We start from the raw sequence: 27,496 nt of genomic DNA, 5'->3' as shown, positions 1-27,496 counted from the left end.
GGTTCCCCCGAGCCTGCTCCTGAAGCAGCACGAGCAGTCCCTGAGTCAGCGCTGGGTAACTCGCGTGGACACGGTTGACTCACCCATGGCTGGTTCGAGAAGCGCTTCCTTAACCTCCTGCTGCAGGTCTGGGTGACAAAGGGGGAGATCTCCAGTGGTGCAGGAGGAGGTTGGCCCCATGGCTGCTCTGGAAGTCGGTGGGAGCTGGTTACCTCCTCCCTGCTGCGGAGCTGTTGCTAAGGTAAGGGAACAAAAGGCAATGCAAGGCTAAATCTCTCCTCTGAACCTGCATTCCTGTTCAGATGCTTTTACTCAGCGTAGGTTGCTAAGTTACAGCTGAAATATATTCAAGGTTAGGAAATAGTCTTCAGTTTGGTGTAATTACACGTGCCAGAGGATGTTTGCTTTCAGCCAAGCTGCCATGATGTTTTCTGCGATAGTCTTCCCCCCGTGTCCCTTTGATGAGCTGTCGTGACAGCCGAGAAGAGGAGCTTTGTGCCAAGTTCCTGCCGTTCCGTGCAAGCAGTGCTGATGGTTTCTGTGGTACCAGCAGTTTTCCCAGAACCCCGGGTCCATTCAGAGGAAAGGCAGTAGCTGGGTGCTTCATCCCTGCCCTGCTCTCCTTACAGCTCACACCCAGCCACAGCCAAACTTCCCCCTCTTAGTTTCTTGCGAAGTGTTAAGTCCCTATTAATAAACTCTCCAGCAGCGGGGCTGATAAAGCCATGGCATCCCTTACTGTCAGAGAGGAAATCTGTGCCAACGAGGCATCTAAAATGAAACCGGCCCTTTATCTTTTCATTTCCTGCTTCCATTTAAAGCCTTTCCCACTGCATGTTTTGTCTCCTGCTGACATGACAGCTGATGCTGCGCCTTGTTTATGGGGCGCTGTGCCAGTTCTCCTGGAAAGATCGGCATGAACCGGAGAGGAAACAGCACAATCCCAGCACTGCCAGCGGGTCCTGCCCAAAGGCATCTCCCTCGGGCACAGCCCCATCGCTCGCCAGTCCACCTTGGGATTTGACTTCATTGAACCTCCAAGAACAGCCTCCAGGTAGGTGCTGGAAAGGTTTCTGTGCGTGTTACTGCATGGACCCTCACTGCAGCAGAGCACAAGGGCCAAGTCCTGGCCTCACCTCCCACCTCTGCCCTAACAGAGCAGTTCTTCCCGTAGGAACCATGGGTGTGCTTTGAATTGGCTCTCCTCAGCGAGGAGACCCCAGTGGGCTTTGGAAACCTCACCTGGCTTTGGGCTCACCCCAGGGCAGAGCATGGGCTCTGTGCTCTTGCATGGCAGGAAGCTGGAGCTGCTGCTGATGGAGGTGACTGCCTGCCCCCGGGTCACTTCCCAGGGACCTGCTGCAGGGCCTCATTCAGTGTTTAAACACCCTCAGGGTGGTGAGGAGCTGCTGGCTGGGGCAGGAGCAGGGCTGGCCTCATAGGATGCTCCTGAGCCACTTCCATGTCAAACCAGTCGGAAGCAAGTCCTTGTGGCGGTCCCTGAGCATCCTCTGAGAGAGCTTTGGGATGGGGGCTGCAGCCTGCAGTGCTCACCAAGGGTAATCATAGCTGCATGCCTGTAATTAGCTCCTAATTAGCACAGTTTTAATGTGAGGCAGGGCTGCTCTCCCTTTAGAGTGCTCCAACATGAGACTGCTTCAGGTAGCACTTGCATTAAGAATACACGTGGTACCCAGCAGGATGGACCTTGGCCAAGGACAAAGGTGTGTGCTGGCAAAGGGGCCTCAGGGGAGTTTCTGGCACTATTGCGTTCTGCTGGGATGCTCTGTGAAGCTGTTGGTGCGGGTGCACCACGCTGGCCTCGCACAGTGCCCGGCTCAGCGATTTTTCCTTCAGAAACCAAGCTTATTGAGAAAAAAAAAAAAAAAGGCATTTTCCTGAGCTAAAACAACCCAGCATAAAGCAGAGGGGAGTCAGGGCTCGGGAATCTTTGTTTCATCCCTGTCTTTGATCACAGCCTCTGCTCCTGACCATCAGTTCGATCCCTCTGCTCTCCGTGTGCCTGTTTCCTCCCCTCCAGTTAGCGAGGATAACCACATCCATCAGTCCTTATCCCACCAGTGAGGTTTTCCCCCCCAACCTCCTGCTGTTTGGCTGTGAAGCCCAAACCCATCACAGCCTGTGGGGCCCCTCATGGGCACTGCTTTGCTAACGTCCTGGAGCTACTGATGGGGACTGGGATGGGGTGATGAGAGCGGAAACCCCTTCCTTATCCTATGGGATGCCTGGCCTGTGTGTGCTGTGCAATCTCCTACATAACACATGGGTCCTGTGTGGTTGGGATGCGTGGGGACGTCCAGAGCCCTCGGCATGTACTGGATCGGACCCAGCAGTGGGTGTTTGGAGGGGGCAAGGGACATGGACTGTCCTTGACCTGCTGCAGGATGCGGGTTGCCCTGGCAGGAAGCTCCCTGGGAGCTCTGTGAAGCCAGCGTCCATCCGCTCCTGCTGGGACGGGATCAACGCCAGGGGAGGGCTGATCCAGGCAGGAAAGTGGAAAACAGACCGGGAAAGAGCAGCAGTTGTTTTCCTGGGGAGCCGATTGCACCAGAGATCCATGGTGCTGGAAGCCAGCCCCTCGCCTCCATCCCGGACCCTCTCACGCGCTGCTTTGCTTCCTTTAACTAACACCCGAGGCTGCTTCTCCCCCCTTGAGCTCAGCTGTCAGCAGGACATAGCATGCGCCTGCCAGCCCCGCTGCGGTCAGCTGATGGCCCCAACGTCCTGGCTCTCCCCATGCCCTCATCCCTCAAACCTGAGGAGCAGGGACAAGTTCACGGCTGAGCCCGGAGCGGCCGCGCACGGCACCCAGGTGAGGTCCTGCATCAGCACCGGCCGCGTGCTTGGTGCTGGATGGTGGGAAACCATTAGCAAGGCTCCAGCTTGTGGGAAGGGACAGGAGCAGGGGGCAGCCGGCACCTGGAGGACACGGAGCAAAGCTCTGGAGCATCCCGGATCTGCAAACAGCGAACCTGGTTCTCCACTGCACTCGTGGCATTGCCAGAGAGAGGGCTGGGCAGCAGAGGGGTGAATGGGGTTTGGTAGGAAAGGCACAAATTGGGCAGGAGGGTGAGGAAGCCTGTGCCCTTTGCCATGGGATGTGGTGGCACCGTGTCCCCCTGTGCTGCAGTCCAAAGGCGCGTTCCCATATCCTGCCGCTGCCCCACTGCGTTGCCCAATGCCCGTGCCCACCCCAGGGATGGGCAGGGGGCTGCCAGCACAAGACACGGCAGCTCCTGTCCTTTCCCATTGATCCTGCTGCTTCCCACAAAGCAGCCAAATAAATCCTTCAGTGCAGCAGCTTTGCTTGCTTCTCCATGAGGGATGTGGGGACCAGACATCCGCTTTATGGACATCATCTTCTTTCAGGAAAGGAAACGTAAGATAAAGGATCTGAGGGTTTCTGCCGGCAAGGATTTACGGCAGGATGGTGGGAGCTGGGTTCCTTGCCAAGAGCTGAGCTTTCTGCTCCCACCATGGTGCTGCCCTGCGACTATTTCTGACTCTGGCTGTAGCCAAGGGAAGAGCAGGCAAGGCAGGTTTGAAGGTTCACTGAAGGTTGCAGCGTGTTTGCCTGCCCATGCAATCAGCCCAAGTCTGCCTTGAGCCCTGTGGGGATGGGCGCTGAGCTGGAACCGGAAGGATTTTCCTTATGGGCAAGGTGTTTGGAGGGATAAGGTGGAAGATTGAAGGGAAATGAGCAACTGGGCTTTGGCTTTGCAAAGGGCACCGGCACCCTGCTCTTGGTGCTCGGTGCAGGAGCTGGCTGTCATTCGGGATGAGCTCCAGTACCAAGAGCTATGGACGTAGGGAGCTCTTCAGATTAGCAGCTATGGGCTTTTTTTGCCTTTTAATGGGCTATAAAGAATAATTAGCAACCAACTTGAGATCCAGCTTCATAGCAGGGTCCCTCGGGATGCTCCAGAGAGCCAGGTCCCCAGGGGAAAGGTTCTGAGCATGACATGTAAGACCAAGAACACGGTCCTGTGCTGACAGAGCGCTTGGTTGTCAAGTGATTTTGCTTTTAATAACCCAAAGTATTCCTGCTAAGAGGATCCCAGCTCCTCACACACCATCGTTGGTGATGCAGGTTGGGCTCAGGCCTGTGATGCACTGGAAGGGAATCTGTGCAATCTGACAGTGACCACAGGGATGCCTATTGAGGTACCTCGGGTTGCCTGCATATAGAATGGAGTTCTCTCTATAGGGACATATTCTCCTTCCCTGGTATTTTCTGAGTCCTCTTTAGTGCCTTGGGTTGCTTTTTGCTTTTGCTTTGACTTCTTTTAGCTGGGGGGAAATATTCAGGTTTCTCCTGGTTTTATTTGTGAGGATCCAGGTTGATTTGCAATTCTGTGTATTTTTAGCGGTGTAAATATCCTCTGGCACCCGCGATAACCTGAGCCGGCAGCAGGGATTTATTTCAGGGTGTCTCGTTTCGGAGGCGCTCGGGAAGTGTTCGCAGTAACATTTATCTGCTCCGAACGGACAGGATGCTTTGGACCAAGAACTAAATGCAAAGAGCTCCTTTCTCTTGCTGCAGAGGGTAGATGCTCTGAGTTTTGCTTATGGGAAACCAGTAAAAGGCAGCTCAAATGGTGGGCTTTTAACCGCAACTCTCTGCTAAGGGATTGTGGGTGATGTCAGCTGAGTTCCAGCCTTGGACTCTCCCTGATGCAGTAAATACTGGGTTGAATCCTGTTGCGCTCCAAAGAGGCGTTATAATAAATCCTCTTGCTTTTAGCTTTTTCTCCTTCTTTTTAAGGAGGGGGGGGGGGAGAGGAATCACCCAAAGCGCAACAAAGCTGCAGCTTTCAAGGGAGAAATCCTCTTTCCAGGTTGCCACAACTCCTCCGAATGGTAAATGCTTTGATTCACTTCCAGCGAGGCTCTGAAGAGCTGCTTTCTTCCCCGCCTCAAAAGCACTCATCGAAGTGGCCAGGCTTTCTTCCTATCCAGGCTGGTAATTGTGGAGTAGCAATTCCTCTCCAGCGTGCTTGGTGATGGAAGAATAGAAAACTGGGGGGAGAAGGGGAATAAAAGACCACCTTGGGGAAGGTAAAGGAGCTGCTCTGCGTGGTTTGAAGGCAGGAGGGTTTCTTCCTCCCCTTCTCTGCCTTCAACCCACTTCATCCCACTCCTCCAGGTGGAAACAAAGCAGGGCCCAGAGCCGGGTGCTTGTGTGCTCGATGCTTTAATTGAGCTTGAAGGAGAAATGGAAGCAGCGGAGCTTTGGTTCTTTGTTGCAGGAGGAGGAATACGCTGTATAGCAATGGTTAAAGCTGGCTCCGGAGTACAGCCTGAGCTTCCCATTGCCGCAGGGATCTGGGAGCATCCCGGTGGTGCGAAACACCAGGGTTATTCCTGGGGTGAGCAGGAAGGTGCCGTCACCCACTGCTGTTCGATGCCTCCTGGTTGGGGCAGGGTGAATGTGCTGCCCTGGCCCCAGCAAGGCTTGGGGTTGGCAGCGCTGGTGTTGCTCACCCAGCGACACAGCCGGGAGGCTCTGCTGCGCAGGAACGGATCTTACAGAGATGTCGTTATCTACTGCACTGGGGTTTTGCTGTCAAAGATAGGATGCGAAGCTCCCCAACAGGCAAACCAGGCTCTGCACGCCCCTTTTTGACGGCTGCAGGAACACGGGCATCCTCTGAAGGATGGTTTTAGTGGGGTTTTTACCAGTCCCTTTCATTTGGGGTCTGGAGTGTCTGCCTCTGATTTTATTGCCTCGATGATACGAAGCCAGTCTGGCTTCTCCTGCCTGACGTCCACCAGAGCAAGAGCCATCCATGGGCTTCCTGTAAAGCGTGAAGTGAAGGAGTTGGTGTTGCTGGGTGCTTGCAAGAGAAACCCGGGTGCTGCTGCTGAGGCAGCTGGCACGGATTTGGTGCGTGCTTTTCCGACCTGACTGGTTTAGAGCCAGGACTCGCTGCTGTCAAAATCAAGCAGGAATTGCTGGAAGCAGGAACGGAGCCATTGCTGGATGCTCCTTTGGGCTATAACTGAGAGCAGGGCTGGGGAGCCTGAGGAAGCCAGTGCTTGGGTGCTGGTTTAACACATCCTCACGTATTAACAGGGTGCAGGAGATGCTCCTGCTAATGCACGGGTGTTAAATGGCAGGGATTGTCCCAAACCGAGGTTTCTTTAGAAGGTGCAGAAAATGCTGCTAACCCCCCCTGTCCCCCCCCAAGCAGTGTTAAGGCACAAGGGACTGCCCAGGGACATGGGCTTTATTAATAAACCTCCTTTGCAAGGAATGTTCTAGCCTGGGAAAGACTGAGACCATCATTAACACTATCTCGTAAGGCAAACTGGGGCTGTTTCACAGCAAGGGGTGTCATTAATACAGCGTATTAATAACCTGACATTACCAGTCCAAGGAATGCCCTGCTCCAGCTGCTTTGACAAGGCCACCTCATTAACTTGATAGCTCCTCTTGTCATTCCCCTCTGTTTCTTTTTCTCCCAGGAGATCTAAATCGGATCTTTTCCAGACTTTCAGGCTGGGGCTCCCTGCCAGCCTCTGGGCACCTAAAGCCCTCACCCCCCCCGGCTGTGCCCCCAGTGCAGCACAAACCCAGGCTCAGCTGCATGGACAGAGGCTTCACGGTCGCTTATCCCCTTCCTCACGCTCCCCAATACCCTCTTTTGCAGTGAGAACCCGGAGCGGGAGTGCAGTGATCCAGTGCTGTGTGCCCCAGACCCAGCTCCTGGTCCCCCTTTGGTGCTAGCCCCCACCACTGCCTTTCAGCCAGCACCATGGTGGGGCAGAGCCCCCCCTGTGAGAGCAGCAGCGCCGTGCTCCTGGAGCCCTTCGTCCATCAGGTCGGTGGCCACATGAGCATGATGAAGTACGACGAGCACACGATCTGCAAGCCCTTGGTGTCGCAGGAGCTGAGCTTCTACGAGTCGCTGCCCTTAGCCATGAGGCAGTTCACCCCCCAGTACAAAGGTAAGGGGAGACAGGGACCGGTAGCATCCTCGCTGGGATCAGTCCTGATGCTGGGATAAGGGGTTGAGGGTACCGGCTGGCTCAGTTTGAGCTATGGAGCCCCATCACTTGTGGAGGGTTTGCTGAGCAAGGGTGCTTCCTGCATGGAAATGTGCACAGGGGCAGGTCTGTGAGACCAGGAGGGTTTCCTGCATCTCTGGGGCTGGAGGGGGACTCTGATGTCTAATAAGGGTTGTGTGCTGGCTGATGGAGATCCCCCGCCTCTGCCCATCCGCTTGCTGCCATGGTCAGCCTTGGTAACACAGGGGACTCCTGTTACATCAAATCAGGCTGAAATTGGTCTGTCCTTAGGGAGCCAGGTGTGAAAAGGTGGATGCTGAAAGGGTGAACGTGATCCCCTCCTCTGGAGCCAAGAGCCTGGGCCGTGCAGGAGCAGGACAGAGAGGGTGAACACAACAAGGGGCAGGAATAGGATGAGGATTTTGCATGTCATGGCCCCTGATAAGTTGGTCTGATGGGATGTGAATGGTGGCACTGGATGGGTGCAGAAAAGTATGTTCGAGGATCGGACACATTATGTGTTCAGTAGGGCTTGAAATCGGCATCCCTGGATGAACCAGAGCTACAGACCACTTCAGTTCCCCAAAATCAGACCTGGGCACTTGGCCACAAGTGAGACCTTCCCAGGACAGGGAAGAGCCTCGCAGGCTTTGTGCCCCCATCACTTCCTGGGGTCCTCTTCAAACACCTCCTCCTTGCCCTGCACCACTCTTCCAGCTGTACTGAGCAGCAGCGCTCGCGGTGTCCTCCTCCCTCCCTGCCTTGTTCCCTCACTTAGTTCTGCTTTTACTGCGCTGCTCATAAAGCTCCTGACCCTGGGTTTTTGTGAGCTCAGCTGACACGTAAAAACTTCAAATACATCTTTCGGTCCTTCAGTGCTACAGAGAAGAGCCCCGAGCATCAGCTGCGGGTTTGATGGGCTTCCAATTCCACCTCTGCCTTTCCCCCTTTGCAGATTTATGGGACAACGTTCAAAAGATGCTCAAGAAAACAAGCCTTCCTCTGAGCCATTTGCTTTGGCAGGGGCAGGGTTCTGTGCTGCAGAGCTGGGCCCTGCTCTGTCTCACTAATAAAGACATTGAGCAGTCCCAGCTTACCAGTTCAGGTGGCTTTTAAATACCTTTTTGTCTTCTTTTCCTCTTCTGTTGCAAGTCCCAGTGAGTTTTGCAATGAGGGATAATTAAATGGCAATTCCTTTCCAATTTGCCATTGGGCTCATGCTTTGTTTTGCTCTTTTCGGCTCATAACAGTCCTGGCCTGAACGCATTCAGAGGTGGTAATGGGGGGAGATGAGCATCAGGGGGAACAATCCTGAGGTCTTCATGAGCGTGGTTCGCACGTGTCCATGTTGCTCACCTCTATTCTTAGGCTGCAGGGCCAGGACCCTTATGTAATGCTGACAGTATGTGCAGTGTTGATCAAATGTCACCATTCAAATCTAACACCGAGTCAGCTGCTTAAAGAATGCTTAACCGCTTGCTTAACCGCTTCAGGCACTCTGGTGACCTTGGGACCAGCATTTGCCCCACCAGACCCTTGCAAAGCTCTGCCTGCCCCGAGCTGAGCTCACAGGGGGATGCTGGGCTTGTTTTCAAGCCTGTTCTGCTCAGGGTCCTGCTGCACATGGCACTAAACAAATGCACTTGTACAGACAAAGAACAAATCAGTGCGGGTAGAGCTATACAGCAACGTGCTCCTAAGGATCCCTTGGATGCCATGGGCACGGTGACAGCACCAGTAAATACCTGCTGGGCGCCTCACTGGGGCTGGACAGGAGCAGGTCTGAGGTTCTGGTGACACTAAAAGGCCAGCAAAGACAAGCACTCGAACACACCTTTCCTTCCAGATAGGCGTTTTCTCATTGTAGTGAAAGAGAAGGTCGGTAGCCATGTGTTACAGGCTTGGGTTGCACTCGCAGGTCACTTGCAGGACACATGCAAATCCCATATGGAAGCACACCAGGAAACAGTAGTATTTTTCAGGCTGAAACGCAGGTATTTGAAGACTGGTTGGCTGGAAGGAGGGAGAGGATGCCATCCCCTTGCCATTGCTCACGTTTGCCTTTGAAAATCACCCCATTAACTTTTGTATTAATGTAAGATACTTCAGAACTCTTGGTTTCATGCTATTTATAACGGCTTTAGGGCCAGATTGTCAGCACTATGTAAATCAGCACAGCTCCATTGACTTGCAGGTCTGTAACTGGGACAGTTGTGAAGGTTCCAGGCTGCTATCGCGCTGTAGCAGAGGCACAGAGCTAGATTTGGAATCGAGGGCTTCATTTGCCTTGCTTTGATTTAAGAGGCTTTTTTCCCTGCCTCCCTCCCCTGGAAATCCGAAGCAGGCATCCGAGCTGGTAGGAATTGCACTTGCTCTCAGTTATCTGTAAGATGGATCTTTTACAAATGGGCCTCAGAGGTGGGTAAAAGGTTTGAGCCTAAGGATGACACAGCTCTGTCAGTGGACTGATATAGCTTAAATACCCTAGCTAAGGTTTCCAGCCCCCCTGTTCCCTTGGCAGAGCAGCCTGTGGATATTCCTGCCCCATTTTAGTGCTAAATTAGCCAATGTAACCAAACCTGCCGTGGCACACATTCACCTTAATGCTGATTTTCGGGCAAAATGGAACAGAAATGGCTGTGGTACCTAAACAGAAGTATGGAGGGCATGAGCATCCCAATATAGCCGGAGCTGCAGGGTTATGGGGTGCAGGACCAGGCAGGGATGAGCACCCGGAGTCTACCAGCGCTGGTGGCTGAAAGCAGCAGAGGGCAAACCCTTCTGTCTGTGTTTGCTTACTGTAATCTCGCTTTGAATGGGGAGAAAGGACTTTGCATATTTATTTGCTTCAGCAACTTAGCTCGGGACAACTGAGCGCCTGTGTTTGCTCAGCTGCTGAAACGCATCTCCCCGCAGTGCCTGGCAGACCAAGCGAGGATGCCCTGGGGACAGTTGGCTAAGACCCAGCTCCATGCGTTGCTAACGGGGCTCTTTCCAGTGATGAGCTTTGCTGGTCCAACTGCCCTGCCTGTCCTCTTTTGGATCTACCTTCCTGCAGCAAGACTTGAAAGCAGCAGGGTACCACTCATGCACTGGCATCCCCCTGAGCCCTAAAGGGCTGCTCTAAAAGCATCTCTGCTGCCTTGAGAGGTTCAGACAGCCCTGGCAGAGGAGCAGCAGGAGCGGGGCTGCAGTTATCAGCCTTTCCCAGAAAGGTCAGAGCGCCTGGTGCGAGCCATGGCCATTCCTGCTCTGTCATCCGAGACGCGGAGCCATCCCCATGCCAAGGCTGGGCTAAATATGCTGGATGGCATTTGAGCCCTGTGATTCCTGTTAGAGTCAGGGAAAATTACACTGCTAAAACACACCGCGGTGTTTTAAGCACTTAGGGTGGAAAGTAGTAATCCCCAATCACGTCATGCTCCCCTCGTGCATGAATGAACATCAGGCATGTAAGGGTCTGGTCCCCATCGCTGGCTGTTGGGGTTCTGGTCCTTGGTGCTTGGGGAAGGACACGACCATGACAATGTACGGGCATCACGTATGCAGGCAGTGCTGCCAGCCCATGCACATGCCTCTGCCCTTGCTCTCAGGGGCTCTCCAATTAAAGGAAGCAGTTGGCATGGTGTTTGTCTTTGGAAAATTCCTTCTCCCCTACCCTCCCTTTGCTACCTGCCAATGAGAAGCATTTCCAACCTTGCCCTGTCTTAAAAAGTGAGACTTAAATCCCTTGTCATAAATAAGCCAGGAGCTCCCAGTCCAATGGGGGCAGGGGGGTGTCTTTGCTGGGCCACTTGTGACATAGCAGAGCCTGGAGGGATGGAGGACAAAAGAACATGATGTTCAGAGGAGACAGGTTTCAAGCCAAGCCTTGAGAGGAGGGAACATTAGGAAAGCCTGTGGCTGTTTTCCAGGGTCTTGGACTAATGGTGTTTATTGGGCCTCAAATCAGAGTGGGATCGGTGTGAGAGGCCACTGAAGTACATCCCGTTACACGCCAGCCCTCTCGGGAAGGCTGGACCCCTGGCGCTGGTGCAGGTGGTGGAGGAGCCTCTATGGTAACCCCATTCGCGTTTGTTTCCCTCTCTTCTGTCCAGGCATCGTCTCTGTGCACCTCAAGAAGGACAGCCTGGGGAACGTGACCCTCATCGCCAGCCCCAGCCTGGACAATGCCACCGGTGACCCTACCGTGACGCTATGGCACAAATGCAAGTGGGCTGCCGGCACCGGCACGGGCGGCGAGCGCGCCTTCGGCACGTGGAGCCACACACAAGTCACCAAGACCTTCAAAGACGGGTGAGGCTCTGCCATGGGTGGGATGCTCCCTGCAGACCTCCTCTGGTCCTTGCCTGGGATGGTTTTGGTGGCACAAGTCCGCTTTAAGGCAATGGGAGCAAAAGCAATGCCCAGCCTCATGGCTTCGTGGTTCCTCTCTCCCCTGCTTGTGGACAGAGCGGGGCAAATGTGGCTATCACTGGGATGCTCTTGCTCAAATATGTGCCTTGAACTCTGCTTTAAACCTGTTTCCTTGGAGCACAGCGTGCTCCAGAAGGAGGAGAGGCCCCAGGAGAAGAGCCACCAAGCACACAGCACATCATATAACACCCTTCTGCTGCTAACAGCCACATAGCGACTGCACACTTAAGGGTGGCATCGTGGTGCCTGCACGCATGCCGCTTGCACAGGCTTTCTGCAAGGCATCTTTCACCCCAAACAGGTTCAGAAAAGACCTGGGTCAGCTGTGTCTGACGGGTGCAATATTGCTGCCGTGAAACCCCTGCCCTCAGTGTGATGGGTTTTGGATGACGAGACCAAGGAATGACCCTCCAGGGAGAACAGATCTCCTTGTTCCCTCCCTGCCCTCCTCAAAGCCAGCCCCTCTAAACTGGGAATCATCCCTAGTGTGAGACACCTTGCCTGTGTAGTGCCTATTAGGTAGATCAACAGAGCTATGTACAGTGCTGCTCACAGGAGCCAAGCACCCTTTGAGATTGTAATGAAAGAAAATACTGGCACCCAGCAATAACTGCATCTCTGAAAATCACTCTTACGGAGTGACAAAGGCTCTCTGCAGGTTGGACATGATCAATGTGTTCCCTTTGAGAGTCCCTGAAAATTCACCTTATCAAGTTTGATGCTCTACAAAAGAGGAAGGGAGGAAATATTCCCCTCTGGAGCTTACAAACCCAATGTGTTCTTTTGTGTGTTTTGTCTAGCTGCCCAGGGAAGAGGCTGTTGAGGACAGACCTTCAGTACTGCACAGATTCGCTTCTGGAAGATGCAAATGGAAACCAGCCAGAAAGAAAGAGCTACAACCCCTGGGGACTGCACTGTCACCGGCAGCACCTGAACCGCATGTCCTCCAAGCACAACGAGAACAAACTGCATCGTATCCTTTCTCCCCTCTCCCCTCCAGCATGGTCTTGGCAATAAGATGTTTTATCAGGGGTCTGCATCCCTCCTCGGCCCAGTCTCTGGGAGAATACAGAAGAGAGTTGCTGGAAGCTGCGATAAGAATAAAAACCCCACTTGCAAGTGAAGGAGCCCCTTGGCGTACATTTAAAACCACAACTATATAAGAATTAGCAGCTGCCTCACCTTTTATTTTCCTATTACACTTCATTACCCAGCAGTCATGTGAGTAATAGAGTTTAACAAGTCCCCCCACACCCACAGGAGGGAGCACAGCACCGAGGCGAGGTGTCAGATCGGCAGCCCAGGGCTATGGTGTCACTAGAGAATGGAGCTGTTGGGGCTTTAATTGGTAGAACTGTACTACAGTAAATTAACTACAATTGGCAGCAAGGGGCCTATAGCAATGACATGTTGGTAAAATGGGCTCAGAAAGTCTCGTTACAGTTGTGAGCTATTATGGAGAGCGTCAGCAGTTGTTCTGATTTAAAACCTCTTTCAATTAGAATTTGAAAGTATTTGGTTTCCCTTAACTCATGCTCAAGAGTTTCTGTTGCTTGAAAACGTGGTATCAAAATACAACTATCCCTGCATCCTGGACTTAAAGATGGGAACGCGGCAGCATGGCGATGATGCCTCAGAGGAGAAGAAAGCCCGGCACATCAAGAAGTGTGAACAAAGCACCTCTGCATCTCTGGGTGTTCGCATCTGTGGGATGCAGGTAAGGCCTTTTTGGTGTTTGCTTCACACACGGCTTGAAACCAAGCTGAGAACCCAAAGGAACTCTTTGTTGGTGTTAAGTGAAGCAGTTTAATTCTTGCCCTACACCAAATACAGGCCATGATAACTGGCCACTCGTTGTGTGTCCTGTCCTCAAACGGGAGGGGATGCTTAGGGAAGAGAACAGAACATGGTACAGGCAGGGTAACCCTTTCCCCATTCGCCTTTGACTACTGGAGACTTCACAAGCAGTGCATGGATAAGCACCACGCTGCACCACTGCCACCAGTATGAGCAGCTGGAAGCAGTTTACCCCAGCTGAGAATCTGCCTGTACATGAACAGATTCCCCTCTCATGCTCCTCCCTTGGCTGCTGCACAAAGAACAAAAACAAAAGAGCATTCCACTGCCCCGCTCCTGCCTTGGCAGAGCTGCCTCCTGCTGCTGCAAGAGCCAAGGTTTGTTTTGTGCTAAACGCGCCAGCTCAGAATCCCCACCCTGCCTCTAGAAACCCGAACCGCGCGTTCGTTTCACCCGTGCTTCTCAAGCACTGTTCTGCTGTGCCCGAAGGGTAATTATGAGGATGGTGATTATAAAGCACACGCATAGCAGGGAAAACACTGGGTGGCAAAACCCATGTCCCCTCCTGGTCTGTGACACGCTTCTGTTGAGCAGATTACCCTTCAAATTACAACTGGCGTGTGAACTCATTGGGTATTCACTGCCTCGCTTCTTACTCAGTGTTACCGGAGCCTCACATACAAATTTCTGCCTACATCTTGTCTCTCTGTGTTTAAGAAAGCAAGATTATTGCTACCCGGGAGTTGCATACTGTGGAAGGTACAAAGCTGAGGTATCCCTGTACTGCTGCAAACTCCTACCATAGCCAGGGGGAAATGCTATAAATCACGAGTGACACGGCTCTGATTTAGAGCTATTGGGGTTTCACAAAGGGGTAATTTATAGCAGTGCAACAAGAATCTGCACTAGTGGTTTAAATGGAATAGTTTAAATCTCCAGAAAAGACAGGAGGTGGGATGCAGTGAGGAGCCTGCTGGTACATTGCCAGCACCGCTACATACTGCCAGGCTGCAGAGGAGCTACATCCTGTTCTTCTGCTTGGGGCTCAGCTTTTTAGATAGAGACAAAATCTAGAGCTTTGGGAAAACCGAACAACTCAATTTGGGCTTTTGCTCCCCTTCCTCAAGGTTTACCAGGCGGACACTGGCCATTTTCTCTGCAAAGACAAGTATTATGGGAGGAAACTCTCACCGGAGGGATTCAGGCAAACCCTGCGCCAGTTCCTGTGCAACGGCAACCACCTCCGGATGGATCTCCTGGAGCCCATCATCCTGCGGCTGAAAGCTCTGCTCTCTGTCATTAGGAAGCAAAGCTCTTACAGGTTCTACTCCAGCTCACTTCTCATCATTTACGATGGACAGGAGCCCAAGGAGAACACGGCACCCTTGGATAACCACCTTCACTTCCAAAAAACAAACTGCACCGCCTCACACGGCGCCCATCACTCCAGAGTTGACGTGCGGATGATAGACTTTGCCCACACCACATTTAAAGGTTCCAAGTGCAATCACACCACTTACGACGGGCCAGACCACGGCTATATTTTTGGCTTGGAGAATCTCATCAAGATCCTTCAGAACATCTCAGAAGGGAAATGAGAAATCCCCACGTGAAATAGCCTGGATTGCCGAGTGACCGATAGCCCTGAGACGTTCCGCGCTGGGTCAGTTGTATGGGACCCTCTGCTGCTGGGACCTCATGTGCACGTTTGGAATGAGGGCACGGGCAGCTTGCTAGGAAAGTGCAAAAAGCTCTTAGGTGCCATGAGTGAACTGAAGCGTAAAAAAGCAAAGAGCTGAAAGAATGTTCTGCCTGCAATCAATCACAAGATTTATTTTCCCTTCTTGTTTTACTGCTGTCCTTGATTTATTTGTGAGCCAAAAGCAAGCATTACTTGAAAGAGTCTTAATGATAAAATAGGACCTGCTCACCTCTACACTCAAGAAGCCAAACGGGGTGAGGACATACAATGGGCTCGAGTGAGACTGTCAGAATGAGCTGGCGGGTGTGAGCAGGCTGCACCATCACCTCCAGCTCCTGCTCAACACACAAGGGAGACAAAACCAGCCCCCAGCACTTACAGTGCATGTACCCAGCGGGTGCTCTCCCTACAGCCTGGGGGCTGAAACACAGACCTATGAGATGCTGCAGAGGTTCTGAGCTGGGGACCTCGACCAAGAACTGGACCTCGCAAAGGTTTAATATCCCTGTGGGATTCTATCAGAGCACGTTTCAGGAACCTTCTAAGCAAGGAGCTGGAATGCGATGATTCTGTCACAAAAAAACATTCACATCGAGGTATTTTTGCTTAAAAAAAGTGTGAGATTGAGTCAGGGACTAGCCATTAAAGGTCACCTTGAAATTCTTTGATACAAGTATTGTGTGTGCTTGAAGGAGACAATAGCAAGACTGAAAATCATGTTTACAGCTTTTGTGGACAGATTTTATTATTACGGAACAAACACGATTCCTTCCTGCGTCGTGTGGGAGACCTGCAAGAGAAATCCTTCCACAAGGAGCAGCGCTACAGAAGCCCCTTACTGGGGAGTGGGGATATAAGTAAAACACGAATAAAATCGTCGAAGTGACTCCCATTTGTTGTCCATCTCTTTCACTTCCACAGCATCCTTACGTTACGGGATCTTTGTTTTAGGGCTGCATGTTTTGACCACAGGTCTTAAGGGGACCCCTTCACATGTATTTTACCGCACACAGCTGAATTGCTACACTTTATAGCTGGAAAATTTACATCATTTGGCCCTGTTGTGCATCTTCTTTGGCCTCAGGTCCGTCTGGGAAGACCCTGTTATCTACTGCATGCTGCTCACACTGTTGCCTGTTTCTTGCTCACAGAGGTGACTATAATAAAACCCCACATTTGGGTTCTGCTCAGCAGCGGAAGGGTGGAGTTGTCAGTGTGGGCTGTGATCAGTGCTAACTGTGGCCGGTCACAGCTTTGCTGATGGGGTTTAGCCAGACCCACCTCAGCATCCACATGCTCTGAGCCTCTTGCTGGATGCATTCACTGGGACATCAATTCTGGGAGTGGGGAAGGATGAAGCAGGGTCCGAGCATGACACCAGCAGCCAGGCCTGGTGTCAGGGGAGCAAAACCCCTGCTTTGGCTCCTGAAAAGACAACAGTAACCGAGGTAGGACAAGGGGTAATGAGGTAAAGCTTAAACGGGGGAGATTTAGGTTGGATATAAGGAAGGGGAATGGCTTGAACCTGCCCGAGGGGAGACTGAGATGAGCTCTTAGGCAGAAGCTCTTCCCTGTGAGGGTGCTGAGGCGCTGGCACAGGGTGCCCAGAGAAGCTGTGGCTGCCCCATCCCTGGCAGTGCTCAAGGCCAGGTTGGACACAGGGGCTTGGAGCAAGCTGCTCCAGTGGAAGGGGTCCCTGCCCGTGGCAGGGGTTGGAGCTGGAGGAGCTTTAAGCTCCCTTCAACCCAAACCAGCCCGGGATGCTATGATCCCATCTGTCGCTCCAGCAGCGGCAGGAGCCATCCCGCTCCCTCCCTTTTCACCCCTTGCGCACCGCTACATCACCAAGCACCGTCCCGGCCTGGGTCCCTGCGGCAGGAGCGGGGTCCCTCTGCCGCCGCCCAGCGAGGGGCAGCCCGAAGGCAGGCAGGCTGCGACCGCTGCCTGCGGGCACCCGGGGCAGGCTGCGGGCACCCGGGGCAGGCTGCGGGCACCCGGGGCGCCGACGGGAGCAGCTCAATGGACACCCCCCGGCCGCCGCTGGCCCTGGGTTTCCCCGTCCCATCCGCGCTCGTTCCTCGCCGCGCTGCGCCTGCGCGGCCCCATCTCGGCCGCCGTAGGCCACGTGAGGCGCCATGGCCGCCAGCCGGTACCGGCGGTTCCTGAAGCTGTGCGAGGAGTGGCCGGTGGAGGACACGAAGCGGCAGCGGGACCTGGGCGCGTTCCTGCGGCAGCGCGTGGCGCAGGCCTTCCGCGACGGCGAGAACACGCGCGTGAGGGCGATGGGCGGCGGGGGGGGGGACGGACACGGGACGAGGCGGGGCCTGGGCCGCGCAGGCGCCTCTGACCCACGCGGTGTAACGGGTTTCGAGGGGCACAAACCGGAGGCCGGGTGGAAGGGAGCTTAAAGCGCACCCAGCTCCAAGCCCTGCCCCGGGCAGGGACCCCTTCCACTGGAGCAGCTTGCTCCAAGCCCCTGTGTCCAACCTGGCCTTGAGCACTGCCAGGGATGGGGCAGCCACAGCTTCTCTGGGCACCCTGTGCCAGCGCCTCAGCACCCTCACAGGGAAGAGCTTCTGCCTAAGAGCTCAGCTCAGCCTCCCCTCGGGCAGGTTCAAGCCATTCCCCTTGGCCTGTCCCTACAGGCCCTTGTCCCAAGCCCCTCTCCAGGTTCCCTGCAGCCCCTTCAGGCACTGGAGCTGCTCTCAGGTCTCCCCTTCAGGAGCCTTCTCTTCTCCAGGCTGCCCCAGCCCAGCTCTCTCAGCCTGGCTCCAGCCCTCGCAGCATCCCCATGGTCCCCTCTGCACTCGCTCCAACAGGCCCCTCACTTAGGGGAAGCTGTGATTTATACCCAGTTCTTGCCCCGTGTGCACTGTGTGCGTTGGGGAACCCCTTTCCTGTGCTTGTGGCAGTGGGGCAAAAAGCACTATGCCTTTGCCTGTGCTGGAATTGACTTGTGTGTTCTGCTCACCGTGATGTTAGTGCGGTGCGGTGTGAGTACAGAGTGAAAAGCAGCGCTGCCTGGTATTGTTAGGATGCAGGAGTTGTAAAATTGGATTCCAGCTGCAGTGTAATTGTGCTGGAGTTTAGGCTTTGGTGCTGAAATAAATCAGAGAAGTCAATGCTTGACTTGGGCTGCAGACCTTTAGAGGCATGCAGGTGTTGCTGTGGAGTGTAAAAGTGCCTTTTCTCAGCATAAAGACATTCCAGATACGTGTTTTCTACTTCAAGGGACCATTATAGGTACCTAACACTCTTATTGGTCACCAGAATAGTCTGCAGCAGACATTTCAGAGAGTTCTTATTGCTTTCCTATGTGCTCAGGACAGCCGAATGTGCTGCACCAATTGGCTAAAAGGTTCCAAAGCTGCCACTCATCTTGAAAATCTAAATTGATGCCTGCAGCACTGATGTCTATTTGTATGTATAAAGGCTTAATATAGCTAAGGAAATGTACTGGCAGACAGCAGGAGGAATGTCTGAGAGAAGAACTAAACCCATAAAGGATACTTAATCAGGGTGATGTCTGGTTTATTCATGTGGAATAGGATTTGCTGATTGTACAGGGTGGGGGAATGCTGTTTCTGCTGCTCATTTAATGGCTGTTGCTGCTATCATTACTAAAACATTAGCAGGGTCATTTGAGATGTAACTGCAAGATAGGTTAAGCTGAAGATGATCTGCATTGTGATGGTGCTTGCTCTTGCCTGTCTGTCCGTGTATCCTCTCTCCTGCAGCAGCCTTTCCCTCCTGAACAAGGAGAGCCTTGCTTTAGTCCTATAGCTTGTGCAGAGGAGGCCCTGCGCTGAACCTGAGTCCGTGTCTCAAGGACAGATGAGCCATGTCATTTTATCCTGACGTGCTTCTGTCGATGCTATTCCTGTTCATGTATCCGTTTGAATCATGTATGTTTGATGTCACTGGGCAGCAATGCAGCGTTCTGGTCAAGTTGGCCCCCACTGTGAAGCAGAAAACCAAGCCGACGTGCCAGCCATGCTGCTAACTCGATGGCTCTGCAAGGCAGAGGCACCTGGCAGAGGCACCTGGCAGAGGTTTAGTTATTAGCAAGATCTTTCCAACCTACTAGACCAAAATAGAAATCCATTTACCCTTCACAAGCTGGGCAGTGTCTTTCATGCTGCTTTTCCCTAATCAGTTATAAGTAGTTTTAGCCTGCACTGGGATTTTCTACCTTCCATCCTGGTACATGATTCTCTAAACTCCATCCTGGTACGTGATTCTAGTTGATGCTTTAGAATCAAACAGGAGGCAAAACTGGCCTTTGAGCAAGAAGTCTTGCAGATTTCACAGCACTATAGATGTGAGAAGGCTGTCCAACACTATTCTCAGTAACTGTGTACTCAGAATGGATCTGTCAAAGCTTTTTGAGCAGAGTTTAAGGTTCATTCTGGAGATCACATGCCTCTTTATTCACCAACCTGGTGAGAAGCAGAGGGGAAAGAAAAGGATCTGCATTCTGGAGCAGCAGAGTAGGGGTTGCCAGCATCCATCATTGCACTGGGAAGTTACCAAAGGCGCTCCTTGACTGTCCTTCTCACAAGTCTTGAAACGAGGTGGGTTTTGCTATGGAGGTTTGAAGTGACACTCGTGTAATACTTTTCTCTCTTTCCAGATTGCTGACCCTGAGAACTGCGACCAAATGTATGAGAGCTTAGTCAGAATCCACACCAACTACTACAAAAATAAGGTGAGCTTTGGCATTAGCCATCATTCCTCTCTTAGGGGATGAATCACCACGCTCCTCTGGCATTGGCTGCCTCATCCCAGCAGGATTTCTGGGAATGTCAGACAAATGAGCAGTTGGGTGGATGCAGCACAATCCGGTGCCTTTGGTCACTCCAGGAAGGCTGCAGACATCTTGGCCTCTGTGGCATGTATGGACAGTTCTTGGTATGGATGAACAGAATTCCTAGAGCTCGACTGACACTGAGCTCAGATTGTACCCTGTGGTGACTTTTTTACCCTTTTTAATGCACTACAAGTAACATCCTTTTCTTTCGCTCTCCTTCTCTCACCTACTTGCTCCCTTGTGCAGTATCCACGCCTGAAAGACACAAACTTCACAGGGGTGACAGTAGAAGATTGCAAGATGATACTAGCAACAGGTACTGACACTGTGCTTGATCTGAGAATAAGTCATTGCGGGAGATAAAGTACATTCTAGTCATTGTAGTGTTCACTCCTGCTGAACACCTGTGACTAAAGGGCAGAATGGGACTGCATGCAAGTATATTAGGATGTTTAATGAGGAGTAAGTTCAGGAGTAATTGAGGAGATCTTCACTAGTCTGTCAGGGTGAAAAGTCAGTTGTAGTTTGCACTGGGCAGGAACAGCAAGGAGTTTGCAAGGGCTCTTTGACATCAGATTGCAGGAACCGTGTGAAAGGTAGGCACATTCACTGTGTCATTCCAAAATGTAGCTTGGCTTCTGTTTCACCATATTCAAGTTCCCTTCAGTGGGTTTTTGTATTAGACTTTGAGAGAAAACAGGGTACCATGAGGCAGAAATACTCTCAGCCAGATCGTTTATTAAGTGCAGTGCAGGAAGCTAGTGCAGCTTTGTTCTGCTCCAGTTCCTAACTTTGCAGTGTGTGGAAACTGAATATTAGTTGTTAGTGATAAGAGACTCCCTGCACAATGGATTGGAAGAGAGCACAACCTTGCTTCAGGCCCTGAAATAGAAATTCATTAAGATGAAAGTCAAGAAAAGGAAAATACATGTAAAGCAGAGCTGTTACAAGAGGGCTTTTCATTCCTTTGCTTTTCTGCTTTTATTCCTCTTTCCCCAGCTCTCTCTTTTCTCCTTTTGCAGACGTTCTGCAACAGATGGAAGACATGAAAAAAGGGCCGTGGAAAAAACTGCGAGAAAAGTTTTATGCCAAGAAACCTGAAGAGGACTCCAAGTGATAGGCCAGCTCCAATTCTCCACTGTATATATTCCTGAACACTGTACGTTGCCATGATGAATAAACCCATTTATTCCTCTTAGCAACAGCGTTCTTGTTCAGCCCTACACCCTTCGTATCTAGTGCCCCCTCTTTACTGAAAATCTAGGCCATGCTTAACACATTGTGCTGCAACCTTATTGGAGCAGTGTAGTTCAGAGGAAAGATCTTAGTGGTGTTAGAGGTGATCCTTTGTATTACGAGAAATGGAACAACCAGGAGATGCACAGAGGCAGTAGGTGCAACCATGTTAGCTTTAAATGTGGTCGTGAAGATAACAGTAGAGATGTGAAAACATAGCTGTGCTTGTGTTTCTTTGTGTTAGCATTGGTAATAGTGAAATTGAGGGAGGGATACTTTAACCATCACATTTGTTTTCCTTTTGAGAAGACACAGGAGAGGCCCAGGGGTGATTGTTTACCATGGTGACAGCGGAGTGGTGTAAGAGTTTAACTGAGATTTCAATCAGATGCTGCTGGGGTGTGTTGCAAGTCAAGGTAGCTGTGTGCAGCTTTCTGTCAGCCTGACAAGAAGGTTCTGTGGGTTACTGCGTATCTGAGGGTTCAAGATAGGTTTTAATGACATGTTGGTATATAGGGCCATAAACAAATTTCAGCTGTGATTGATTAGTCCGTTGCTGTGGCCTATTTTAATTCCTTTTTAAAGCTTTAATGCTTGCATCAGTGTCTATTCTCGGGAGGCAGAGGCTGGAGCTGGGATGCCTGCAGCACTGCTTGGCTTGGGCAGGATGAGTGTCTAGAACACAGCTCTGCCAGGACACTGCTTGGCTCCAGGCAGCACCAGCAGCTGCTCCTTTTTATGTGCTTTTTATGTATTTGAACAGTGTTTTCCTGGCAAGTACTGAAAGAATTTGAAACTTTGGAGCAGGCTCCAATCCAAAGCTTCAGAAAACAGGGCTGGTGTTCAAGGTAGGATTCTTCTTGTTCTGACTGGAGCATCGTACTACATGTTAATGTTTAACAGCTGGAGCTGAGAGCACTGGGTTGTGGAGCACCTTGGGTAATACAGCTCGGATTTGTCTTCAGGTCCTTGGCCTGTTCTGCATCTCTGTGTAACAGCCCCATTACATAGCAGAGTGCACAGGAAGGGAGCTTTCTTGACCATGTTTAAGTTTTTATTATAACATGATTTTGTATTTAATTTAGTTAAGGCAACTTACACTTCAGTTCTTAAGTAACAACAGTAACAACAAACAAAGGTAAAACATTACACCAGAGATGAAACTAAAACACAGGACACCCCTTCACAGTGAACTCCTGTAAACCTGCACTCTCCTACTACTACTGCCCAGATACTCTTGGTCCACAGAAGGAAAAAAAGGACTAGTTCACACTAGTACAAGCTTGGGTACTCATCTGGTGAGTTAAATTAACAAATCCATCTCCTTGAGTTCAGCTTCTCTTTACTGCACCCCAGTGATGAACAGAATTCTTTAAATGGAGAGGGATCAGCATGGAGCAGGTACAGCAAATACGATGGCTGGTTTGCAAAGATCCACGTGTACTAGTGCCACTCTTGGAATAAGTTAAATATTGCAGCCCTACAGCTACTTGCGCTACACCCGAGGTGAGGCTCCTCGGAATGCAGTGCATGGAGATAAAGATACAACCCTCCACATTTGCAAAATAAAGAGTTATTGCAATGAGGGATAAAAGTCCTGTATAATTTATCCTCCTACAAGGGCATTAGAGTAACGTGTGGGTCCAGGTATTGTGAGGAATCCTGGTCAGTCCCTGGCTCCTGAATTGCTTACAAGCACTCTATGGGAAACGGCATGGTCCATCCCTCCCCAACAGCAACAGCCACGCATGGAAGCCAGGAATAAGCAGCCTCGTGGTTGATGCATAGCGCAGTCCCTCGGTGGGTGAAGCCAGTGCTTCGGCTGTGTCCTAGTGGTTCATGGTATTCTGGACATCCACAAATCCCATCCTTTGTCTGCGCTTCCTTTGCTCTGTCATCTGGAGTTCAAACAAGGACATAGGTGAGGTAGGAAACCAGGCTGCCTTTCTGGTCACTGACATAGCTCAAGTGTGGGACTGCCTAGGCTGCTTTAAGCCTCTGCCAAAAATCCCTGAGTTGGACTCTAGCTGATGAGGAAGTTAAGGATCACAAAGCCCCAAGTGTCCTGACCCCCCCACCAAAAGGGTTGCAGGAACCCTTTGCTTTGTATCTGAAGTTGTACCGGTGCTTGCAGTCAGTGACTATTATAGCAAGGGCAGCAGGTTTTTAGTCAGATGTTCCCCAAGTGTCCCTGTTTTCAAAGTGTTTAATACCTGTTCCTTCAGCTCGTTCAGCTGGGAGGTGAGATGGGACACCAGCTTCATCGTAGTATTGAGTTTGTCTTGAAGATTCCGGATCTCATTCTGTTCCCCTTCCCCTTCATTGCTGACCAGAGACATGGCTCGCATCCGGGGGAACCAGTCAAGGTTCTTGTTCTGGAAAGGTGAGAATGGGAGTGGGAGGGGAGGAAGGAAGAGACCTGATAGGATGTCCCAGGAAGCCTGCCTATGCTTAAGGATTAAAGAAATTCCCAGAGGCTCATCTGGTCTCTATCTGTGCAAATTCTCCATGAATGGAGCACTTCAAGGTGTTTTTTCTCTTACAGCCTTCTGGGCTTAAGTTCAGAAGTTGTTTTTTCCCCTAGATTTCCTTTCCCTCTCTTCTTGCCTTGAAATCACCTTGAAGTCACACTCCCTACTGCTTGGTTCTGCCCTTGGTTCAATCCTTCAATACACAGTACAAAACATCAAATAGCGTGTTGGCGGCTGAGATTGCGAAGTGGAAATAACCAGCTAAGAAAGAACGAAGGCACAAGAGTGTTACTAAATACTTTCCAAAAGCTCCTTCTCAAACTTGTTTTTCTCTGGCAAGCCCCTTGTCCCCAAGTACTCCCCATGGTAGGCAGGTTGCAGCAGGGGAAGAGCCGCCCTGAGAGGAGCCGTACCTTTATCATCTGCGCCACGTAACTCTCTGGCCCTGTGTAGTCTGTCTTGTTCTTCACTCGCACCAGCACTATGAAGTATAAGTAGTTCCACATGTTGTGCTCGTATTTAATATGCTCCTCAAAGGACACGGTCTTGTTGTCGAACTTGTCCCTTTCGAGCCCTTGGTAAGGCAGATGAGATGGAAGGAGGGGATGGGAGGAGATGGGGAGGAGAGAAGGTAAGAAGTGAGCAAGCAAACGCATGTGAAAGGAAGCCAGATGGTTGCATCCTCTCCCAGGTGTGACTTTCAAGAAGTGCTTTTAATAATTAGTTGGCATTTAGCACACAACAAGCACTCAAAAAGTTGAGTATTCAGGAGGCTGCTATTTAAAGTAATAGCAGTGCTGTGTTCTGCCCATGTATCTGAGACCATAAAATGCACCCAGTGGATATTTAAAGGAAAAAGCAGGCAGACTTAATGGGGTATTCCTTTTTTTTTTTGGATGCCTTCCCATGACTGAAGGAGTCCAGAGCATTTTCTGTATCTTATTTCTTTAGGAATATGGTGCTTTTTTTTTTCCCCACTGACTAAAATGATGGTCTCAGGAGTCACAGATACACAGCGACAAGAACTCCACAACGTGGTGTTTTAGTTTAATAGCTCATTAAAAGATGGGGAGGAACAAGACAGATAATTTCCCCTCTCTGTGTCCTTGCTTAAGCCTCCTCACACTGCAGTGACCCATCAGTGACTACACTGAAGGTCTGCTGTGAACCAAATGGAAACCAGAAACCAGCTGAAACTTCTCCCCTTGGCTCAGCCTTAGGAAGGAGGAAGAGCTTCGGGGCAGTTCCTGCACGCTGAGCTCCCAGCACTCACCACATATGAAGCAGGTTGTCTTCAGTATCTCTTCCTTCTTTTGCTTCTCACTCCTCAGGTCAGCAAAGGTGTCAATAATGACCCCAAAGATGAGGTTAAGGACAATGATAATGACAATAAAGAAGAAGAGGAGGTCGTAGACAACCCGAGCAGGAAACAAGGACTCCTGTAATAGATGAAAGGGATAAATGTGTCTCTTGCACACCTTTCCTCCAGCCACTCCAACCGTGCTGCCTCGTTACACAGGCCATGTGCTTAAGGGTACCCCGCTGACAAGGAACGAAGGCGTGACAGGGAAGAGGAGGCAGCACTGGAGAACAGCGTGAGGATGGAGCTGGAAGGGTCCCAGGTTCCATGGGGCTGTGCAGGGCACAGACGCAGCAAGAGGACGGGCTCCCCAGTGCTGCCCAAACTCACATCCTTGGACGGCTTCCGCAGGATGTCCCCGACGCCGCCGCCGTTCCGCAGCCCGTGGTTCAGCACCGTGACGATGCACATGAGCAGCGTGTCGCAGGCGCGTTCCCACTGTTCCGCCTCTGCTTCTGGGACACCGGAGAGGGAAATGAGAGCAAAGACTCAGAGCACAGGCAGGGCTGAAGTGCCAGAGCACGATAAAGAATCCAGAGCTGCGGGATGACTCCTGCTGCAGGGATGCAGGGGAGCCATGGATCCAACTTGCTCCTTGCTGTGGAGGTGTTTGGCCGAGCGCTCCCGAAGCTCCCACTTTCTTTATGACTAAATTGAATCTGCTTCAACATCTTTTGTGCCTGGGTCAGTGCAAAACTTGTGGGCCTCTTGCCTGATAAGTGCCAGAAGTGGGTTGCTTGTTTCCACTTTGGGAAAGCTGGGAATTTTCTGAGCTTGCTGACAAAGGCAGCCAACCTACTTTGCCACTAACAGAGCCAACCTTCCTAATGAGCTGGCTTACCTTCCAAGGCAGTGGGCACAGCAGAGCAGCTAACTTGGTCACTGCTGCATGACTCCATTAAGGTCTCCATGTTCCTTTGCATCCCCAAGGGGTCATCTGCAAGTAAAAGAGGCCACAGCCTTTGTCAGAGCATCAGCTTGCTTTGGTGAAGCTCCTCACTCCGTATTTTCCAAGCCTTTTCCAGGCTTTGAATCTTTTGCCCAAGTTTCAGTGAGATCTGAAATGTCATTTGTAGCTGTACCCCCCCTTCTCTGCTGTCACTCCCAACCCCAAATCCCTGCTCTCTGCAGCACAAGGTCCCCAGCTCAGCACAGGCAAGCCCAAACCCATGTGCTACCCATGACACACGCACACAGACACGTGTGTGCTCTGCACTGGGGGGATGCTGCAGAAGGGGGACCCATGCTCTGCTTGGCCCCTCTCAAGCCCAAGCACCGCAGCCAGCGAGGGCAGGGGGTGAACCACCTTTGGCTTTGCTGTCCGGCAGCCGGTCCACCTCCAGGATGAAGTCATCCTTCAGGAACAGGAAGCCGACGATGGAGAAGAGGTAGACGAGGATGAGAGCCAGGAGGGCCGTCAGCAGGATGGAGCGCCCGTTCCGCGTCACGCTTTTGATGACATTAAACAAGGTCTCCTCGCGGTAGATCAAGTCAAAGAGCTGAAAGGAGCCAGGAGCAAAGGATTGCCACGGGGTGCTTCCTTGGGAATGCCTGGCCTACCTAAGGCCCTTTCATCCCGAGCTCCCGGATGCCTTAGCAGACCTTGACAAACTCTCATAGAAGGCACTGAAGTTTCCCAGCTTACTGAAGGGAAGCAGAGAAGAATGAAGTGACTTGGGCACAGCACGGGAGCCGAGAATAGGACACATGCACCCTGCCTCTGCCCTCACCAGCTCACGTTGTCTGCCAGCTGACCCAGATAAAGTGCACAGCAGAGATTAGAAAGCAAAAGACCAGAGATAGACAGTAATAGATACTGTCAGAAGGCAGAACATGAGCCTACGCAAAGCTTAGAGCACAGTGAACTCATTGCTGCTACCTATCAGCCCCTGGACGGTGCCACAGGAACCTTCTAGATTCTAATGGGGCAGACAGGCTACCTCCGTGCCCCAGACTTCTGCATTTATTGTACCAGGATGCTGTAGAAGAGTTCATGCACAAACAGTCCCAGGACGCTCGTCACGATGTAGCCAACGTGGTAAAGGAATTCCACATCCATGATCATGGCCTTGTAGCCGCGGATGAAGGTCCCGCGATTGCCCACGAAGCTCACCACAAACACAATCTTGTTGGTCAGCTGGGGAACAACCAGAAATGGGATGGAATGGGGTTTGCTGCACGTTACAAACGCAGAACAGCCTCCGGTGGTCCTATGCTGGTTTTCCAGTGCATGGAGGACTTACATTGAGAGCTCCCAGTATGTTCAGGGTGAGTCCAATCCCCAAGTAATAGATGGACCGCAAGATCAGTGCCACGAGGAGCGGTCTGACCCCATAGCGCTTGGTGAACAAGGCCATGATGGAGAAGCAGATCAGGATCCAGAAGAGCAGTGAGATCAGGGGGGAATCCAGCACTCCTGGGAAGAGAAGACCCACAGCAATTAAATGGCATGGGATTAGATGCTGCCAATGAGACAATGCTGCTGTCCAAACTGTCCAGGAAGACCAATGTGCTGATGCTCAGAGGGGCTGAAGATAAATGATGCTTGACTGCAAGGACCACTACTGATTAAGATTTTCTTACTGATAACATTTTTCTAACATCTTTTACGTGCGATCTCAACCCCGCTGTAGATGAGGGAGGCTTTGCCTGGCAGCAGGTACATCTCTGTC

At 51.6% G+C, this 27,496-nt stretch overlaps 3 protein-coding genes across 7 annotated transcripts in view; 2 read left to right on the top strand and 1 right to left on the bottom strand.

Moving 5' to 3' along the window:
• The first annotated feature begins 903 nt into the window (after positions 1-903).
• On the top strand, positions 904-15,839 carry IP6K3 (inositol hexakisphosphate kinase 3). Of its 3 annotated transcripts, none has more exons than XM_065698443.1 (6): positions 904-1,054; positions 6,675-6,972; positions 11,130-11,328; positions 12,249-12,421; positions 12,990-13,165; positions 14,373-15,839. In XM_065698443.1, exons 2-6 carry the CDS (start codon positions 6,780-6,782, stop codon positions 14,841-14,843), a joined length of 1,212 nt encoding a protein of 403 aa, XP_065554515.1. In that variant the 5' UTR covers positions 904-1,054; positions 6,675-6,779; the 3' UTR covers positions 14,844-15,839. The 3 variants fall into 3 exon arrangements, with proteins under 3 accessions (XP_065554515.1, XP_065554517.1, XP_065554516.1); XM_065698445.1 differs by lacking the exon at positions 904-1,054 and adding an exon at positions 2,516-2,833 and having other exon boundaries at positions 6,772-6,972; XM_065698444.1 differs by lacking the exon at positions 904-1,054 and adding an exon at positions 2,517-2,833.
• A 1,203-nt stretch (positions 15,840-17,042) lies between these two features.
• Positions 17,043-20,955, top strand: LOC136023709 (ubiquinol-cytochrome c reductase complex assembly factor 2). Its single transcript, XM_065698446.1, has 4 exons — positions 17,043-17,220; positions 19,581-19,655; positions 20,004-20,073; positions 20,780-20,955. The coding sequence occupies exons 1-4, from the start codon at positions 17,083-17,085 to the stop codon at positions 20,872-20,874; spliced, it is 378 nt and encodes a 125-aa protein (XP_065554518.1). The 5' UTR covers positions 17,043-17,082; the 3' UTR covers positions 20,875-20,955.
• Positions 20,956-22,025: 1,070 nt separating this feature from the next.
• Positions 22,026-27,496, bottom strand: part of ITPR3 (inositol 1,4,5-trisphosphate receptor type 3) — a 36,655-nt gene continuing 31,184 nt past the window's right edge. For 2 of the 3 annotated variants that reach the window (XM_065698438.1, XM_065698441.1), the window contains 9 exons: positions 27,068-27,240; positions 26,797-26,961; positions 26,131-26,323; positions 25,666-25,761; positions 25,155-25,279; positions 24,738-24,903; positions 23,878-24,038; positions 23,207-23,368; positions 22,026-22,891 (listed from right to left, as the gene is read on the bottom strand). In XM_065698438.1, coding sequence (XP_065554510.1) covers positions 22,823-22,891; positions 23,207-23,368; positions 23,878-24,038; positions 24,738-24,903; positions 25,155-25,279; positions 25,666-25,761; positions 26,131-26,323; positions 26,797-26,961; positions 27,068-27,240 — 1,310 coding nt within the window. In that variant the 3' untranslated portion in view covers positions 22,026-22,822. The remainder of the gene's footprint in view (positions 22,892-23,206; positions 23,369-23,877; positions 24,039-24,737; positions 24,904-25,154; positions 25,280-25,665; positions 25,762-26,130; positions 26,324-26,796; positions 26,962-27,067; positions 27,241-27,496) is intronic. The other variant, XM_065698439.1, reaches the window with a different exon arrangement.

This window comes from Lathamus discolor, chromosome 19 (genome assembly GCF_037157495.1).
Source record: "Lathamus discolor isolate bLatDis1 chromosome 19, bLatDis1.hap1, whole genome shotgun sequence".
Classification (NCBI taxonomy): domain Eukaryota; kingdom Metazoa; phylum Chordata; class Aves; order Psittaciformes; family Psittacidae; genus Lathamus; species Lathamus discolor.
This window is presented reverse-complemented; position numbering and strand designations above follow the sequence as displayed.

Coding starts and splice junctions, on each gene's coding strand:
- IP6K3 (XM_065698443.1), top strand. CDS start 6,780: ATGGTGGGGCAGAGCCCCCCCTGTGAGAGCAGCAGCGCCGTGCTCCTG. Junction 6,973..11,129: donor GTTCACCCCCCAGTACAAAG/GTAAGGGGAGAC, acceptor TCTTCTGTCCAG/GCATCGTCTCTGTGCACCTC. Junction 13,166..14,372: donor TTCGCATCTGTGGGATGCAG/GTAAGGCCTTTT, acceptor CCCTTCCTCAAG/GTTTACCAGGCGGACACTGG.
- LOC136023709 (XM_065698446.1), top strand. CDS start 17,083: ATGGCCGCCAGCCGGTACCGGCGGTTCCTGAAGCTGTGCGAGGAGTGG. Junction 19,656..20,003: donor CCAACTACTACAAAAATAAG/GTGAGCTTTGGC, acceptor TCCCTTGTGCAG/TATCCACGCCTGAAAGACAC. Junction 20,074..20,779: donor CAAGATGATACTAGCAACAG/GTACTGACACTG, acceptor CTCCTTTTGCAG/ACGTTCTGCAACAGATGGAA.